Source organism: Arabidopsis lyrata, assembly GCF_000004255.2.
Source record: "Arabidopsis lyrata subsp. lyrata unplaced genomic scaffold ARALYscaffold_1, whole genome shotgun sequence".
Lineage (NCBI taxonomy): Eukaryota > Viridiplantae > Streptophyta > Magnoliopsida > Brassicales > Brassicaceae > Arabidopsis > Arabidopsis lyrata.
The window spans coordinates 11,325,818-11,344,221 of record NW_003302555.1 but is presented as its reverse complement, the minus strand read 5'-3'; the positions used below and the strand labels follow the sequence as shown (position 1 = coordinate 11,344,221).

The 18,404-nt window shown below is 36.9% G+C and overlaps 4 protein-coding genes and 1 non-coding gene across 5 annotated transcripts; 2 read left to right on the top strand and 3 right to left on the bottom strand.

The window, feature by feature from the left end:
• Positions 1-7,926: 7,926 nt before the first annotated feature.
• On the bottom strand, positions 7,927-10,128 carry LOC9329467 (berberine bridge enzyme-like 5). The gene is given in 2 exon segments (XM_021012917.1): positions 7,927-8,376; positions 8,378-10,128. Coding segments are annotated over 2 exon segments (1,488 nt in total). The 5' UTR covers positions 9,475-10,128; the 3' UTR covers positions 7,927-7,985.
• Positions 10,129-10,572: 444 nt separating this feature from the next.
• On the top strand, positions 10,573-11,251 carry LOC9326723. Its single transcript, XM_021012924.1, has 2 exons — positions 10,573-10,910; positions 10,978-11,251. The coding sequence occupies exons 1-2, from the start codon at positions 10,676-10,678 to the stop codon at positions 11,169-11,171; spliced, it is 429 nt and encodes a 142-aa protein (XP_020868583.1). The 5' UTR covers positions 10,573-10,675; the 3' UTR covers positions 11,172-11,251.
• A 719-nt stretch (positions 11,252-11,970) lies between these two features.
• Positions 11,971-14,460, bottom strand: LOC9326722 (berberine bridge enzyme-like 6). Its single transcript, XM_021012915.1, has one exon. It carries the CDS (start codon positions 14,236-14,238, stop codon positions 12,580-12,582), a length of 1,659 nt encoding a protein of 552 aa, XP_020868574.1. The 5' UTR covers positions 14,239-14,460; the 3' UTR covers positions 11,971-12,579.
• Positions 14,461-15,748: 1,288 nt separating this feature from the next.
• On the bottom strand, positions 15,749-17,590 carry LOC9326721 (berberine bridge enzyme-like 7). Its single transcript, XM_002890613.2, has one exon. The coding sequence runs from the start codon at positions 17,526-17,528 to the stop codon at positions 15,942-15,944; it is 1,587 nt and encodes a 528-aa protein (XP_002890659.1). The 5' UTR covers positions 17,529-17,590; the 3' UTR covers positions 15,749-15,941.
• A 699-nt stretch (positions 17,591-18,289) lies between these two features.
• On the top strand, positions 18,290-18,363 carry TRNAN-GUU. The gene has a single exon. It is a non-coding gene; the product is annotated as a tRNA-Asn (tRNA).
• The last annotated feature ends 41 nt before the right edge of the window (positions 18,364-18,404 follow it).

Below are 18,404 nucleotides of genomic sequence, written 5' to 3'. Positions count from 1 at the left end.
TTTGATTAGACCAAAAAATTTATTCTTGGTTTAAGTTGAGTTGATCAGATGGTGCTAAACCACTCTTATACAGTATACTTGAAAGTAGTATATGAAATATGATGTTTCGAGGAAGTATGATATTGTTATAAACCACATGTTGGATGGACTCCATAACCGTGGACCTTATGCATATTCTAGAAGGCCCATGTCCATGTCCTAGAAGGCCCATGCCCATGTTCTTGAAGATTCTCCTTATGACGGCCTATATTGTACTTAGTGGGCTTTTGGGCTTTAGGGTTTACTAGCCCAATGGGGATTTGTCTCCCCTCATCATGTATATATATGTATCGAAATCTCATTCATTAATCAATAGAACAACACAGTTTACAACACGTTATCAGCACGACTTGCTCTTAACGAAAACCCTAAAACCCTAACCCTAAAAATCGTGGCACTGTTCATCGCCGACACTGTTCATCTCGGTACTGTTCATCGCCGTACTGTTCATTGCCGACACTGTTCATCGCCGACACTGTTCATCGCGGCACTGTTCATCGCGGTACTGTTCATCGCGGCACTGTTCATCGCGGTACTGTTCATCGTGGTACTGTTTGCGGTTCGTTGCAGCAGCGTGAGTTACCGAGGTCTTTAGCTCCCGGTTCTAGTCCATACAACCCCATAAGGTGAAAGGTAACATCAAAACCCTAAAGCTAAAGAACCAACAATTGAACTTGAAAGTTAAGCAAAGAGAAACCCTAAAACGAATGATGATTGATTAAGTGATTGCTTTGCTTGTATGATTTGATTGCTTGTTTGATCCGATTGCTTGTTTGCTCGATTGTTTGACTCGTTTAGGTTGCTAGAAAAAGTTGATTATCGCTTAAGCTAAACTCGCCTAAGTTGCTAGAGAAGTTTTAATTGTCTAAACCTAAAATCGCAAAACGAAAATACATAAGCTAATAACCGAAACTTTAAAGGTCTAAAAACCTAAAACCTAAAACGAATCTAATCCAAAAAAATTCCATAAGTTTAAATCGGCTTGATTGAGATTGTTTAGGTTGTTAGATTGTTTGCTCCTTTGATTGATTACATGCTTAACATCCTAAAACTAAAATTGCATGAACCCTAGAAAACTTAGAAAAGATAATCCTAAAAGAAATCTCAAAACCCTAAAACCTAAAATCCTAAATAAAATAGGAAACCCTAAAATCTAGGAAACCTTAAAATCCTAAATAAAATAGGAAACCCTAGATAATAGGAAATCTTAACAACCCTAAATCCTAAATAGGGAATCTTAAAATCCTCAATAAAATAGGAAACTTTAAAATTCTAATAGAAAGCATGAAAACTTAAATAAAATCCTAAATCCTATTGTACTCTAAATCCTAATTAAATTAGGAAATTCATAAATCCTATTCAAGATAGGAAAACTTTAAGAAATAGAAAATTTCCAAATCCTAATTAAAATAGGAAATCTTAAAATCTAAAATCATAAGTGAAATAGGAAAATTAATCCTAAAGTAAAGAGGAAAGTAAATCCTAAAAAGGAAAAAGAAAAGTTAATCCTAATAAAAAGAGGAAATCTAATCCTAAGCAAAAGAGGAAAGTCAAATCCCTAAGTAAATCGATTCATGGTTCGGTCTAAAATACCGCATGACACTAACGATTACATGATTTTGACTCAAAACTTTTCCTTGTAGATGTTGAATTACAACTTGTACTTTACTGCCCTAAATTTCTTAGGAGATAATTATTTTAAAATGGGCAATGGATACTAAGATTATCCTAAAGTCAAAAGGACTTGGTGAATGTATCTAATAAGGCAAGAATGCCAAGAGAGAAAGATAGATACAAGACAATATTAGCCACCATCTTATTGAGAGTCTCATAATCCAGGACTATAAGTCCGTGGATGAGTCTATTGCTAGATGAAAAAAAAAAAAAAAAAATAATGACTTACAGATAAAAACAGTGAGTTACGACCTCGTAGATTAACCCCATTACCTAATGCCAATAAGGCCGCAGAGGATAAGAAAGAATCCAAAGAATCTAACCACGTCTAAAGTGATAGACCACACGGCCATGACCGTGGTGGATGGAAAGGACGTGGTTGTGGCCACTATAACTCATCCGGCCGTGGGAACCACTATAACCGTGGATGTAGACCCAATTCCGGCCGTGGTCGAGGGCGAGGACGATGTGGTATTTCCAAACCACAACACTCGACCAAATGAGTATGCCATAGATGTGGTATTGAAAGGACGTGGTTGTGGCCACTATAACTCATCCGGCCATGGGAACCACTATAACCGTGGATGTAGACCCAATTCCGGCCGTGGTCGAGGGCGAGGACGATGTGGTATTTCCAAACCACAACACTCGACCAAATGAGTATACCATAGATATGGAATGGGAAACCATTGGGCTAAGATATGTAGGACTTCCAAACATCGTTGTGACCTCTATCAAGAGAGTGTAAAAGGGAAGAATCCTAAAGCCCATTTGGTATATAAAGATGGTGAACATGATCAAGATGATCTAATAGAGTATGAAACTTCTGATTGCATAAAAGAATCAAGTTGATAAATCTTACTTCGACATCAAAACCTCTATGTTTTTCTTTGCATTTTATGTGTTCATTGATTGTTATTTGCTTGAATTTATTTTATATTATTTTATGTTTAGAACATGATTCTTGTCCATATAAGAAATGGCCGAGGACAAGAACATAATTGTGGTGGATAGTGGAGCCACACAAAAGATAAGAGATATTTTCCTAAATCTCATAATGAAAAATGCCAATATTAGCACCATAGCGGGTATAGCTAGTCTTATTGAGGGCCATGGTCATGCCCATATACTTTTATCAAAGGGCACGCATCTTGAAATAAGCGATGCCCTATATTCACCCAGCTCGAAGAGGAGCTTGTCAAGTTTCAAAAATATAAGATTGAATGGTTTCCATATTGAAACAAAGGGTGAAGGGAACAAAGAATTCCTAAATATAATTGAGATCACCCAAGGACATAAGAAAGTCCTAAGAGACTATACCCGCATTATCCACTGGTCTCTACTATGCTAAAATCGATATGATCGAAGCTAATATGGCAATGAACAAAGAGTTCATCAAGAAATTCACTTTATGGCATGACCGGCTTGGCCATCCGGGTCATAGTATGATGCGTAAACTAATAACTAATTCAAAGGGGCACACCCTAAGAGAGAAAAGAGTTATCCCTAAGAATCTCACGTGTGAAGCATGTTCACAAGGGAAACTCATTATAAGGCCATCACCGGCTAAGGTAAATAAAGAGACCTTAAAATTTCTGGAAAGGATACAAGGAGACATATGTATGGTCCTCATTGATGCATCGACAAGATGGTCGCATGTTTGTCTCCTATCTACTAGAAACCAAGTGTTTGCTAGGTTATTGGCCCAGATAATAAGACTGCGAGCCCACTTTCCAGATTTTCCGCTTAAGACTATACGTCTAGACAATGCCGGTGAATTCACGTCCCAAGCGTTTAATGACTACTGTATGTCCATGGGGGTAAGTGTGGAACATCCCGTAGCACATGTACATACACAGAATGGATTAGCGGAATCCTTCATTAAACGAATTCAATTGATAGCTCGACCATTACTCATGAGGTCGAAGCTCCCAGTAGCCGCTTGGGGACACGCTGTTTTACATGCATCAGAACTTATACGCATAAGGCCATCTAGTGAACATAGATATTCACCATCCCAATTACTTATGGGTCATGAGCCAGACATATCCCATCTAAAGACTTTCGGGTGTGCCATATATGTACCGATTGCTCCACCACATAGAAACAAAGATGGGACCTCAAAGGAGGATGGGAATATATGTTGGATTTGATTCTCCCACCATTATTAAGTATCTAGAGCCAACTACGGGTGATCTATTTAAGGCTAGATACGCGGATTGTCATTTTAATGAATCCGAGTTTCCTACTATAGGTGGAGAGACGAACAAGCTGGGTAAAGCAATAAAAGAAATATAATGAAATCAAACATCCTTAAATTGGCAAGATCCTCGGACTCTGGCATGAGAATCAGAGGTCCATAAGATTATACATTTGAAAAGCTAGCTAATCAATTGCCAGATTCCTTTGCTGACCCAAAGAAAGTTACAAAAACGTACATACCAGCTTGTAATGCACCAGTACGTATTGATATCCAAAAGCGAATCAATGAAATTGCTACCGAGTCTAACACACGAAAGAAACGTGGTAGACCAATAGGTTCCAAAGATAAAAATCCTCGAAAATCAAAGAAAGGTGCAATAGGAATCCGAGGTTACTAAGGAAACCATCCCAGACATGGAGATAAGGCCGGCCGGCTCTAAGGTACAGGTACCATATAATGTAGCTTGGGACGCCAAGCTGCAAAGTATTAAAGGTCCTGACCATAATAAATCTCAAATCGATTATATCATGTCTGGAACATAATGGAACATATAAGAAATGTCGACATAAGATGATTTTGCATGCAAGGTAGCACTTGAATTTATGAATATAAATGAGGATCAGGAGCCCACGTCTATACTAGAGTGCACTCAAAGACTTGATTGATTAAATGGTACAAGACCATAAAACGTGGAGCTAAGAATCATTAAGAAAAGGAATGAGTTTGGTCCGACCTTAAGGACACCATTCGATGTAAAAACCAGTAGGACACAAATGGGTCTTTGTGAAGAAGAGAAATGAGAATAATGAAATCGTGAGATATAAGGCACGGCTTGTAGCACAAGGATTCTCACAAAGACCGGGGATAGATTATGAAGAAACATACTCCCCTGTGGTGGATGCTAAGACATTTAAATTTTGCTAAGTCTGGCTATATAAAGAAAAAGACTTGATTTGCGGCTAATGGATGTAATGCCTGCATATTTATATAAGTCCACTGGATGATATATATGAGATTACCAGAGGGTATTGAGCTCAAAGATAAAGATAAGAAAGGGTCTCGAGACCAATACTGCATAAGGCTGAACAAATCGCTTTATGGACTGAAACAAAGTGGACGCATGTGGTACAATAGATTAAGCGAGTACCTAGTCAGAGAAGGTTATAAGAATGATCCCATCAGTCCATGTATCTTCATAAAGAAATTTGCAAACGAAGGGTTTGTGATAATAGCAGTATATGTGGATGATTTGAACATCCTTGGAACCTCTGGGGAAATCGCCCAAACAGTCAAATATCTAAAGAAAGAATTCGAGATGAAAGACCTAGGCAAGACAAAATTCTGTTTGGGATTGCAACTTGAGTACGTGAATAATGGAATCCTTGTGCATCAAAAGGCATATACTGAAAAAGTACTCAAGAGATTCAATATGGACCAGGCCCACCCATTGAGCAGCCCAATGGTGGTGAGAAGCCTCGGATTGGATAGTGATCCATTCGGTCCAAAGAAGGATGAGGAAGAAGTTCTCGATCCTGAAGTGTCATACCTTAGTGCCATAGGAGCGTTAATGTACTTGGCTAGCCACACTAGACCAGACATATGTTTTGCCGTGAACCTCCTTTGCCTAAATTTAGTTCATGATCAACCCAAAGGCACTAGAAAGGTTTGAAGGAAGGTTTGGTTAAATTTTAAATTCTATTCTTCCTATGTTTGTTTATTTGGGTTTTATTCTATACTGATCTAACCAAAGAAGGTCTAGTTTGCTTTGGTTTAGTTTGTTTTGCTGATGCAGGTAAAATCAGATTATGGCATGGTCAATAGATAGGAACTACGTGTGGCTTGATCCCTTCCAAGGGTACGTAGGCAGCCTTCTTCAAGGCGCAGCTACTACAACATCAAAGACCATCATATGAGGAGACAACACGCCTGTATCGCTCAGCTCAAGGACGGCTACATCAAGGGAGATCGGACGAAGCACATTCTAACAAAGTTCTTCTTCACGCATGACTTGCAAAGGGATGGAGAAGTTCGAGTGGTACAAGTTCGATCCAGCGACAACTCAGCCGATCTCTTTACCAAGGCATTACCAACATCGACATTGAGGAAGCTCACGCATCAAATTGGAATGCGGAGACTTAAGGACTTGCAGGGATGACCAAAACAGGGGGAGTAATACGTGCTGTACTCTTTTTCCTTAACCATGGTTTTGTCCCAATGGGTTTTCCTGGTAAGGTTTTAATGAGGCAGCATCCCCAAGCGTATTACTGAGATCCTTTGGCATCTACACGGTTATGTCATCCAAGGGGGAGTGTTATAAACCACATGTTGGATGGACTCCATAACCGTGGACCTTATGCATATTCTAGAAGGCCCATGTCCATGTCCTAGAAGGCCCATGCCCATGTTCTTGAAGATTCTCCTTATGACGGCCTATATTGTACTTAGTGGGCTTTTGGGCTTTAGGGTTTACTAGCCCAATGGGGATTTGTCTCCCCTCATCATGTATATATATGTATCGAAATCTCATTCATTAATCAATAGAACAACACAGTTTACAACAGATATTTGATTTTCATATACCTTATTATTTTCGATAATACAAGTCTTACGTCTAGAGTCTGAAAACTGAGGTTAATTCCGGAAGGATAAAAAGTTTGGGGGCATTAAACTCAACATTTTTGACATACGATGAGGCGTTTTGGCTAATGTGTTATAATTGAGAGTTTTGGGTATGAAACATAACATCTTAGAGCAACATCAATGGTTGAATCCTTAAAAGGATTCTTAAACTTTTTTTAATCATAAATAATGATAATTTTAAAGTTAAGAATTTGTGATGAATCCTTAAAAATTTTTTTGTCCAATGGTAAAGTCCTTAAGTGGGTTTCTTAAAAAAATAGAAAAAATAAAATGAAAATTATAAATATTTTTATTTGATAAAACTTAATAAATATTACCATTTCCTAAAAAATTTAAACATACAAGACATAAAAACATATAAAAAATACAAATAAAAAAAACAATTTTTTTGCCATATACGATTAACAAAATCAGCTTTTAATTGTTGATGCATAGTCCTATCACGGACTCGAGTTCGAATGTCCATCATATTTCTGAGATTTGAAGACATATTTTATTTTGTCTTTTATAAATATTTTTGACCCAATCAGAAAGCGACACATATAAGACTCTTAACAATCTTTAAACTTCTTAACAATCCTTATATTAGAGCGAACTCTTAACAATCCTTAACTTTATTTATTATATTTATTTATTTTAATTACTTTTAATTTTAAGGATTTTTTTAAGAAACCCATAAGAAATACCATTGGGGTGCTCTTAGAAGTATAGGGGTTCAGCTGAAAAGTCTATTCTTTGATTGAGACTGCGACTGCGACTGCGAGTTGGTCCTGCATTGGCTTTTTTCCACACTACTAAAGATGGAGTTGTCAATATTAAAGATGAAGAGATTGTTAAAATTTTCATCGGATGCCTTCGCAATCGGACTAGTCCGGAGAATCCAGTCACCGATGCCATCTTCACAGCCGATAACAATGAAATTTAAAATTTATGATGCTAAAAGAAAACTTAAAAAGAGAGAGTAAAAAAAAAATATGCATTGCATAAAAAACATAACAAAAGTTAGAATTTAAAATGCTTAATCTCTGGGTTTGAATATGAATCACTTAATTACCCCTTTTACTTCTTAATTAATGCATAGAATCCTTAATCCCTGTTAGTTAAAAACTTAAAATGTGAGGTATGTTTTATTTTTGCATAGAATCCTTAATTCATTGAAGCTTCGGATTCTCTTCAGATTATAAGGAGGGAATGTTTTATTTTTAATTCTTATTCTTATGTTTTGCTGGATTTTGAGATGACTTAATGACAACGTTGATAAATTCTTAGCATAATTTGCGAATAAACATACTTCTATAAGCCCATAAACTTCTTGACATCTAGTTAAAAAAAAAAAATCTTGATATATCTATATGACCTGCATAGGCTATGATATAATACACGTAACTTATTACATTTGATAAATATATGTGATAAAATCGTCGTATTCCTACATTACACGAGCAGGAGAAATACTCTGTTCGTTTTTGAAGAAATTCTCAGCATCACACTTAGCTTTAATATCCATCAATCTCTTTAAATTCCCCAAGAAATACTTGTATCCATAGATCTTAGCTTCATCCACGTTCACACCACTCGGATTGCTTCCAATATCGACGTCTCTGAAATTTAAGAGCGCCTCTCTCGGGTTACTTGACACGTACGGTCCCGCAACTTCGTAAAGCTCCTTCATCATAGTCATCTTATTCTCTGTTTCCTTTGCGTCCAACCATATCGTAGAGTATTGAAGATTGAACAAGTTTCCTTTCCGGTGAGGAAACGCTGTGGCAGTAGCCGGAATCCGGTCCATCACTCCACCGTAAGGGTTGAATTCATACAAAGTTAAATTTCAACATTGTCTTCCAAATCTTCTCCAATCCCTCTTTTGGGATTGGTTTTTTGATGTTATCCGATTTGCTCTTGAAAAATTCTCCTGGACTCGACGGTCTATCTAGAAGAACGCGCTTTGGTGTGCCAACCGGATAATTGGCCCAAAACAACGTTGTGTAAAACCAGCTCATTTCGTGACAATCATCACGTCTTAGCCCTAGTTCAGGCAAGCTCTGGCTCATTATCGCCATCAGCTTATCGGTTGGACCCAAAAACTGAGCAAAGAATACAACCGCGATGGTTCTCTTGCCGAGTTTTGTTCCCTTTACAATCTGAGGCCAGGCTCTTATGAAAAGATCTTCAGGAAATTTGGAAGCAACAAGCTGCCACTTGTAGAGAACATCAGTGCCTCCTTGTTCCAATGTTTTACGAACCTTAAACACTGTCAGAATCTTTGGAACCTCGACGAGGTTGATTTTCCAAGAGAGGATAACTCCGAAACTCGCTCCACCACCGCCGCGAATCGCCCAAAAGAGATCTTCTCCCATGGTAGCTCGATCTAAGAGCTTGCCGTTGCAGTTAATTAACTGAGCATCAATAACATGATCCACTGTGATTCCGAATTTTCGCATCAGATTTCCAAATCCTCCACCGCTTATGTGCCCACCCACTCCTACCGTAGGGCAAACGCCAGCAGGGAACGCTAACGTTTGGCTCGCCTCATTGATCTTTGTGTAGAGCTCTCCCAAGGTCGTGTAAGAGAGGCCTTCGTAGTCATGACCTCCGCTTCGGATACGGAGTTGAATACCGTTGGTTTTTGCGCAGATCACAGTGGCCTGAACATGAGATACATGTTTTGCCGCTACGATGGCTATTAGTTTTTGGTAGTTAGGGCTCGAGTACCTCTTGTTTCTCGTGTAGGACACGTAAGAAGACAAGAAGGTGGTGGTGTTATCGGCGGTGAAGATGGCATCGGTGATTGGATTCTCCGGACTAGTCCGATTGCGAAGGCATCCGATGAAAATTCCAGAATTTGGTTTTGTTGTTACTGCTGCTTCTAAAACCGAAACCAAAAGAACAAGACACAAAACAGAGAGTGATGCTTTCATGTTTTTATTTTATTTTTATGTAATATGTCTTATGCCTCTATCAGGAATTTAGTTTATATAATAAAAATCTCGAGAGAAAATAAATTTAAAATTAACTTTTGCTTTGTCAACATGTAGGTGTTCATTTTGATCAAGCTAATAGAAATTGCAACGAATATTTCAAAGGACTAGTTTTCATGATTAAGATCAGGGCTTGAGTCGTATATATTGAACTTCTTTATTTCAGTGTTTTCGGATTACTAGTGGAAGAAAGTGGATTGGAGAGATTTTATAGCAAATTTTATTAATGGGAGAAAGTTGAATACGGAGCTTTTATAAATGGAACATAAGGTGAGACTTCATTCATACTCTTGTTTACTTATTTTTCTTTTATAACTGTGAAATTAGGATCATGATTTCCTAATCTCAGCAGAACAAGACGGATTTTTACAGTAATAATATAATCTCTTTTTCCAAGTGCACTCAAACCCATGATTTTCTTGTCATTGTTCTTGTTTTTCTTCAAAAAAGCCACTAGAACAAAAAAACACACTTGATAAATGGTTTTGAAAAAAAAATCATACATATTTTCAAGAAACCTATCTTTTATTGAATTAGTTACGATTAAAGTTTGCCAAGTTTTATGTAAAAAGTATTTTTAGAATGCAATTAATCTTTTTTTTTTTAAGGCAATTAATCTTTCTGATCTCTTCTTTTCCATTTCCTGTTTTTTTTTTTTTTTTTGTCTCTTTCGTTGAATTCAAATTTTAATAATTGTTACGTTTGTATTGTTGTAAATTACTAATGATTATAAGATGGCCGAGAATCAGGGCTCTGATCCGGTGGTGATGGAAGCGGTCGTGTTTTACTCGAAGTAGTGGTTGACAGAGTTGTTAATTAGGTTTCAAAACGTGTCTTTGTTTTGTTAAGCAATTCTTAGATGATTCTTAGGTTTAAGTTGATTTAAATTCTTAGATGATTCTTAGGTTTAAGTTGATTTAAATTCTTAGATGATTCTTAGGTTTAAGTTGATTTAAATTAAATGATAAATGTTTATTTAAGTTAACAAACGTTTTTTAACTAAGAGACAAAATTTCAGCTAAGAGGCGTCCACGTGTTTTTTTTTCTTTCTCTCTCTCTCCCATTTCGCGATTTCAGCAAAACTGAGATAAGAGATTCTGATTCTGAAATTTTGGTTTCCTTCTTCTTCTCTGACTCTCTCATGGCCGAGTTGACTCATGCCGATGTTGTTTACTCTCCTCGTTGGTTTCAAGTATGGAAGACTCTGGTGAACTGGCTTGCTTTTTTCTATCAGATCCTTTGTGCAGTTGGTTACCATCCTCTTCTCTCTTCTTCTGCTAAAGCCTCCGCTGATGGGTTCAAACCTTTGCCTGCTATTGAGTTGCTTGATAGGGCTTCCAGCGATTGCGAACACAGCCGCTTCGGCTCCTCCCTGGGTATACTTCATTTGGGCATTTTGTCGAGCAACATTGTAGAAATACATGGGTTTCTTACTTATGGCAGATGTTGCGGTCATGAATTCAGCTACTTTGAAAGACTTGAAGCTTTTGATCAAGAAGAAAGTTAACGAAACGGAGCAAGCAAACATGGGTAATCGTATTATAGGAGTTTTGGCAATGTGTAGGAAACATGTATGGTCAAACTTCTGTATTTCGTGTAATAATGAGAAGTTGCTTGACGATAATGGTCAAACCTGAGATGTAGGAACAATTCTCAGGTTTAACACCTCTATATAATCTTATCTCAATTAAGAGTTAATTGGGTCTGTTGTTCAACTCTTTTGACATTGACATATATGATATATGTTATAGACTTGTTTTGTTTGATCATCATGAATACAGGTGACCTTCATGTCATATGTGATGAAGAAGGGTCGAGGAAGACACTCAAAGAGGAAGAAGCATCGTCTCTCAGCTTTATTCACATGTTAGATAGCATTGGTAGGTTTGATTCGATTAAACTTAGGTATGTCACTCAACACTTGAGCTAAGATTTGATAAGCGATGGTAGGTCTCACTGAAAGTAACAGATCATTCTTTGATTTATAGCATTTTGAGTATCGTGTATCTTCCTGATTCTGTTACTCGTCTTCTAGCTCATTGATATCTTTACTTGTGTTTGACTTGTGAAACATTTTTTTTCAGTATTCTTATAGCATCACTCACGTTGAAAGCCTACTTTTATTGGATTAAAGAGCCTTTGATTGCTTAGTTAGGTTAGCAAACTAATTTGAATCTCACTGAATTTAACCAAAACACACAATTTTTTAAACCAAAACACAATAATTATGAACCAAAACACTTCAAAATTTTAATAACCAAAACATTCAAAATTTTAAGAACCAAATCACTTCAAAACATTTTTTTCTTAAAAACCCCAATTTAAGATACTACCATTGGAAAATGCCAAAAATTTAAACTCTTACCCAAACTCTTAAGTTTAAAATTTTCAAAATTAACAATTAAAATATTCTAAGAGTCAATATTAAGAGACTACCAATAAAGATGCTCTTACGTGTTATGCCCTATCTTTTTATTTTATTTTATTTCTTAATCTTTTTAATGGGTTAGTTTCTTGCTAAATATTGGATAACTATCATGTAGTCGTAGCCTCGTAGGATCGAGTTTAATCTTCCTGTAGCAATTATGCTTTAGGCCGGCAGGATCTCCTTGGTTCTATTCTTTTTTTTTTTATTTATTGTTGTTGTTGTAAACCCTCGGTTCTATTCAAACCACTATATTGCATGTTTTAGTCAAATAGTACGTTTACACGTGTATTACTAGAGATCAAATCACAATTCTATAGTATAAATACATTAACTAACTCTTAAAACATTAGCCTGTAAAATATACTTTAATTAGATGACCTGAAGACAGAGTTGTTAAATTCTTAGCGTAATTCAAAATCAATCCATAAACAAAAATAGAAATAAATATATATACAAAACGAAATAAGTAATGAACTGTAAAGTTAACTAATACTCACGTATACAAATCGATTTCATTATTGAGTAATGATTAAACATAGCAAACTACATATAAACTATAAGCCTATAACACATGCCCAAATAACTCATTACACTTGAAAAAAGAGTAATATATATCACTACTTTACACGAACCGGAGGAATACTCTGCTCGTTCTTAAAGAAATTCTCAGGATCATACTTAGCTTTAACATCCATCAATCTCTTCAAATTCCCCAAGAAATATTTGTATCCATAGATCTTAGCCTCATCCACGTTTGTCTCACCACTTGGATTGCTTCCAATATCGACATCTCTGAAATTAAAGAAAGCCTCTCTCGGGTTACTTGACACGTACGGTTCCGCAACCTCGAAAAGCTCCTTCATCATAGCCAGGCTACTCTCTGTGGCGTTTGCGTCAAACCACATCGTAGAGTATTGAACCTTGAACAAGTTTCCTTTCCGGTGAGGAAAGGCAGTGGCCGTTGCCGGAATCCGGTCCATTACTCCACCGTAAGGGTTGAATTGCAACGAGACACTACTGTTGAATTTAAACATTGTCTTCCAAAGCTTCTCTAATCCTTTTTTGGGGATTGGTTTTTTGACAAAATCCGATTTACTCTTGAAGGACACTGAATTTGTCGGAGGCCTATCTAGAAGGACGCTCTTTGGTGTACCCGTCGGGTAATTGGCCCAAAACAACGTCGTGTTAATCCAGCTCATTTCGTGACAATCTTCACGGCTTAGCTCTAATTCAGGGAAGCTCTGGTCCATTATCTCCATCAGCTTATCTGTTGGACCCAAGAACTGAGCATAGAATACAACCGCGATGGTTCTCTCGCCCGGTTTTGGTCCATTTACGGTCCGAGGCCATGCTGTTATGAAAAGACTATCAGGGAGCTTGTTAGCGACAAGCTGCCACTTGTAGAGAACATCAGTGCCTCCTTGTTCCAATGTTTTGTTAACCTTGAACACTGTCAGGATCTTTGGAACCTCGACGAGGTTGATTTTCCAAGAGAGTATAACTCCAAAACTTGAACCACCACCGCGAATCGCCCAAAAGAGATCTTCTCCCATGGCAGCTCGATTTAACAGCTTGCCCTTGACATCAATTAATTGAGCGTCAATGACATGATCCACTGTGATTCCGAATTTTCTCATCAGATTTCCAAACCCTCCACCGCTTATGTGTCCTCCTGCTCCTACCGTAGGACACACGCCAGCTGGAAATGCTAGCGTTTGGCTTGCCTCATTGATCTTTACGTAGAGCTCTCCCAAGGTTGCACCAGCTTGAATCCATGCGTTCTTGCTCGTCACGTTGACATCAATAGACCTCAGATTGTGCATATCGAGAATGACAAATGGCACAGACGACACGTAAGAAAAACCCTCGTTGTCATGACCACCGCTTCGGATACGTATCTGGATACCATTAGACTTTGCGCAGACAACCGTGGCCTGAACATGAGATACATGTTTTGCCGCTATGATGGCTAGTAGTTTTTTGAAGTTAGGGCTCGAGAACCTCTTATTTTTCGTGTATGACACGTAAGAAGACAAGAAAGTGGTGGTGTTATCGGCGATGGAGATGGCATCGGTGATTGGATTCTCCGGAGTAGTCCGATCGCGTAGGCATTCGATGAACTTTCCAAAATTTGGTTTTGTTACTGGTGCTTCTAAAATCGAAATAAGAAGAACAAGACACAAAACATAAAGTGTTTCTTTCTTTTTTGAGCAACTATTGAACTTCTCTGGAAACTTTTTGGTCAAGAAAAGAAGAAAAACAAGTGCCTCTTTCATTTTTACTTTTTATGCAGTATGTCCTACACTTCTATTAGGATTTTAGTTTATAGGATCAAAATCTAGAGAGAAAATTGATTTAAAAGTGACTTCGTCATATAGGTTTACTTTGAATTTTCTTTTGTCAACATGTAGGTGTTTGTTTTGACCAGGCTAATACAATGGAAATTTTAACGTATGTGACAGAGGATTAGTGGTTTTCATGATTGAACTCAAGGATTAATTTGTATTTATTGAACTTCTTTTTTTTTCACAACATATATAATTATATACTCCATATATTGCGATTTTTTTTTGTCAACAGCTTAAATTAAACGCTCAAAAGAACCATTCCTGCGGAATGTTGTTTACATAAGTGATATGAAGCGGTTCGGTACGAACTTGTCGAGCCAATTTATCCGCTTTTACATTTGCGCTACGAGGAATTAAACAGTTGAATACAGAGATTAGAAACGATACTTTATCATAAATGCAAACGTAAGGTGAGTGAGACTTCTTCTTTCATATTTTCAAGAAACCTATCTTTTACTGAGAAAATTACTCCTAAATTTCGTTGAGTTTTTTTTTGTAAAAGATATTTCATGAATATAATGCACTGAATTTTCCAATTTTGTTTTCTATATCATTATATTTTATTCTACTTCCTTGACTTCAAGTTTTAGTGGATAACGTTTGTGTGTTGAAAATTACTAATGACTTTATAAATAGCCGAAGAGTTTGAAATAGACTTTTTTGTTTTTTATATAATAAATACATGCAATAGACTTTTCAAATAGCACTGAGCTTTTTTTTTGAAATGTTGATTATTTGTTCTGTGGTAAATCCGTAAATACAATAATACATAAATCTAATTAATTTCTTTTATCTACAACTCAGGTTAATCTAAATAGTACAACAGACATTATCAGGTTTAACATTAATAAAACCAAAAACATTTATGTCAGGTTGAATCTAAATGGTAACATAAACCACTAAACTATAGTCATTGACCTCAGGGTCAAGTGGTAATTACGTTTATACGTCATATGTATCCATTTATTACATTTATATGCAAGATGTATTTACATTATTACATAGAGTGTGTGTGGGGTTTAGTTTGAATTCAAAGTCAAAACATTAAGAAGAAGTCGTTTGAAGAAGATGTCAAATCAAAAAAAAAAAAAAAAAAAAGATTTGTTCTAAAACAGAAGATTTTAACTGAGAAAAAACGAAAAAATAACTCAGATGGAAACGAAGGGTTCCAAGGATAAGATTTGAAGTCTCCTAGCTCCCTGTGTTTTCTCTGAAACAGTTTCAGGTTCGTACTGCACTGAGAAAAACTTTGTGTCCAAGTTCCTAAAGTTGTCTCTGTCTCTATATAAAGACAGAGCACAAGTGCTCAGTCCGTGCGAGTGAGAGAGAAAGCTGAAAGAAAGTTGTACAGAATTAAGAGCTTGATTAGAGCAAGCTCGAGATAATGTTCAACGAAGTGAGTTTTTATTTGGCATTTATAGTTTTTTGGTCAAGAAAATAATAACTCAGTTATATATAGATGTAAAAGTAGAACTGATCTATCCTAATGTGCAAGGAAAATCGATTCCATGAAAGTCCTTATTGAGTAATGCAAATGGGACAATAGTGAAAACTACATTATAAGCTTTGACAAGCCCAAATAACTTATTACTATACTACTAATTAATAAATCTTATCAAAGAGTAAGGTTACTACATTACACGAACAGGAGGAATACTCTGCTCGTTCTTGAAGAAATTCTCAGGATCATACTTAGCTTTGACTTGCATCAGTCTCTTCAAATTCCCCAAGAAATACTTGTATCCATAGATCTTAGCCTCATCCACGGCTGTCTCACCACTTGGATTGCTTCCAATATCGATGTCTCTGTAATTAAAGAAGGCCTCTCTTGGGTTACTTGACACGTACGGTTCCGCAACTTCGTAAAGCTCCTTCATCATACTTAGGCTAGTCTCTGTGGCGTTTGCATCCAACCACGTCGTAGAGTATTGAACCTTGAACATGTTTCCTTTACGATGAGGGAACGCTGTGGCGGTTGCAGGAATCCGGTCCATCACTCCACCGTAAGGGTTGAATTGCATCCACACAATATTGTTGAATTTAAACATTGTCTTCCAAAGCTTCTCTAATCCTTCTTTTGGGATTGGTGTTTTAACGTAATCTGATTTGCTCTTAAAGAATCCTGGATTCGTCGGCCTATCTAGAAGAACGCTCTTCGGTGTACCGGCCGGGTAATCAGCCCAAAACAATGTCGTGTTAAACCAGCTCATTTCGTGACAATCTTCACGTTTTAGCCCTAAATCAGGCAAGCTCTGGTTCATTATCGCCATCAGCTTATCAGCTGGACCCAAGAACTGAGCATAGAGTACAACTGCGATGGTTCTCTCGCCACGTTTTGTTCCATTTACGGTCTGAGGCCATGCTCTCATAAAAAGATCATCAGGGAATTTGGTAGCGACAAGCTGCCACTTGTAGAGAACATCAGTGCCTCCTTGTTCCAATGTTTTGTTAACTTTAAATACTGTCAGGATCTTTGGAACTTCGACGAGGTTGATTTTCCAAGAGAGGATAACTCCAAAACTCGCACCACCACCGCCACGAATGGCCCAAAAGAGATCTTCTCCCATGGTAGCTCGATTTAAGAGCTTGCCGTTGACATCAATTAATTGAGCATCAATGACATGATCCACTGTAATTCCGAATTTTCTCATCAGATTTCCATACCCTCCACCGCTTATGTGCCCTCCTACTCCTACCGTAGGGCAAACGCCAGCTGGAAATGCTAGCGTTTGGCTTGCCTCATTGATCTTTACGTAGAGCTCTCCCAAGGTTGCACCAGCTTGAACCCATGCTTTCTTGCTTGATACGTCAACAGTAATAGATCTGAGATTGAACATATCGAGAATGACAAATGGCACAGATGACCTGTAAGAAAGGCCTTCGAGGTCATGACCGCCGCTTCGGATACGCAGTTGTATACCGTTGGTCTTTGCGCAGACCACTGTGGCCTGAACATGAGATACATGTTTCGCCGCTACGATAGCTAGTAGTTTTTTGAAGTTAGGGCTCGAGTACCTCTTGTTTTTCGTGTAGGACAAGTAAGAAGACAAGAAGGTGGTGGTGTTATCGGCGATGGAGATGGCATTGGTGATTGGATTCTCCGAACTTGTACGATAGCGAAGGCATTCGATGAAGTCCCCAAATTTTGGTTTCGTTACTGCTGCTTCTAAAACCGAAACCAAAAGAACAAGACACAAAACAGAAAGGGCTTCTTTCATTGTTTTTTATTTTATATTTTATATTTTTTTATGTAATATGTCTTACGTCTCTATTATAGGATTCTAGTTATTAGGATTTTAAGTTTATAGAATAAAAATATAGAGAGAAATTAATTTAAAATTGAATTCTGTTTTGTCATATAGGTTTACTTTGAAATTTCTTTAGTCAACATGTAGGTGTTTAGTTTGAACAAGCTAAAGGAAATTATTTCCAACGCTATTACAGAGCAATCGTTTTCATGACTGGGATTGACTATGGAACTTGTGACTTGTCTATTAATCCAGTATATATATATATATTGAAAATTTAACTAGTATTGGAAGAAAATTGAATACAGATCGAGAATTTATAAATGGAAACGTAAGGTGAGATCATATTTTCAAGAAACCTAACTTCTTATTGAAATCATTAGTCATTACGATAATTAATCTTTGTTGAATTTTATGTAAAAGATATATCTAAAATGAACTGAATTTTCTTCTCCTCTTATCCTATTCCTTTTTTTTTCCGTTGAACTGACGACAATTTCAATAAATAACGTACATTTGTGTTGTTGTAAATTATTAATGAGTTTAAAGATGGCCAAAAAAATTGTAAATTATGTAAAACATGTATATAAACATTTTTTTTTTTTGGTCATCATAAATTTTATTAAAATTTGGTAAAACTACAATTCAAGCCTGGGTTTATGATGATTGCTGGTTTAATATTTGTTATGTGTATATAGATATATCGGTTGACTAACATTTAGTGATCAAAAGCTGGAATAGCTCAGTTGGTTAGAGCGTGTGGCTGTTAACCACAAGGTCGGAGGTTCGACCCCTCCTACTATCGGATATCTTTTTTTAAGATATTATTCATATTGCAAATGCGAA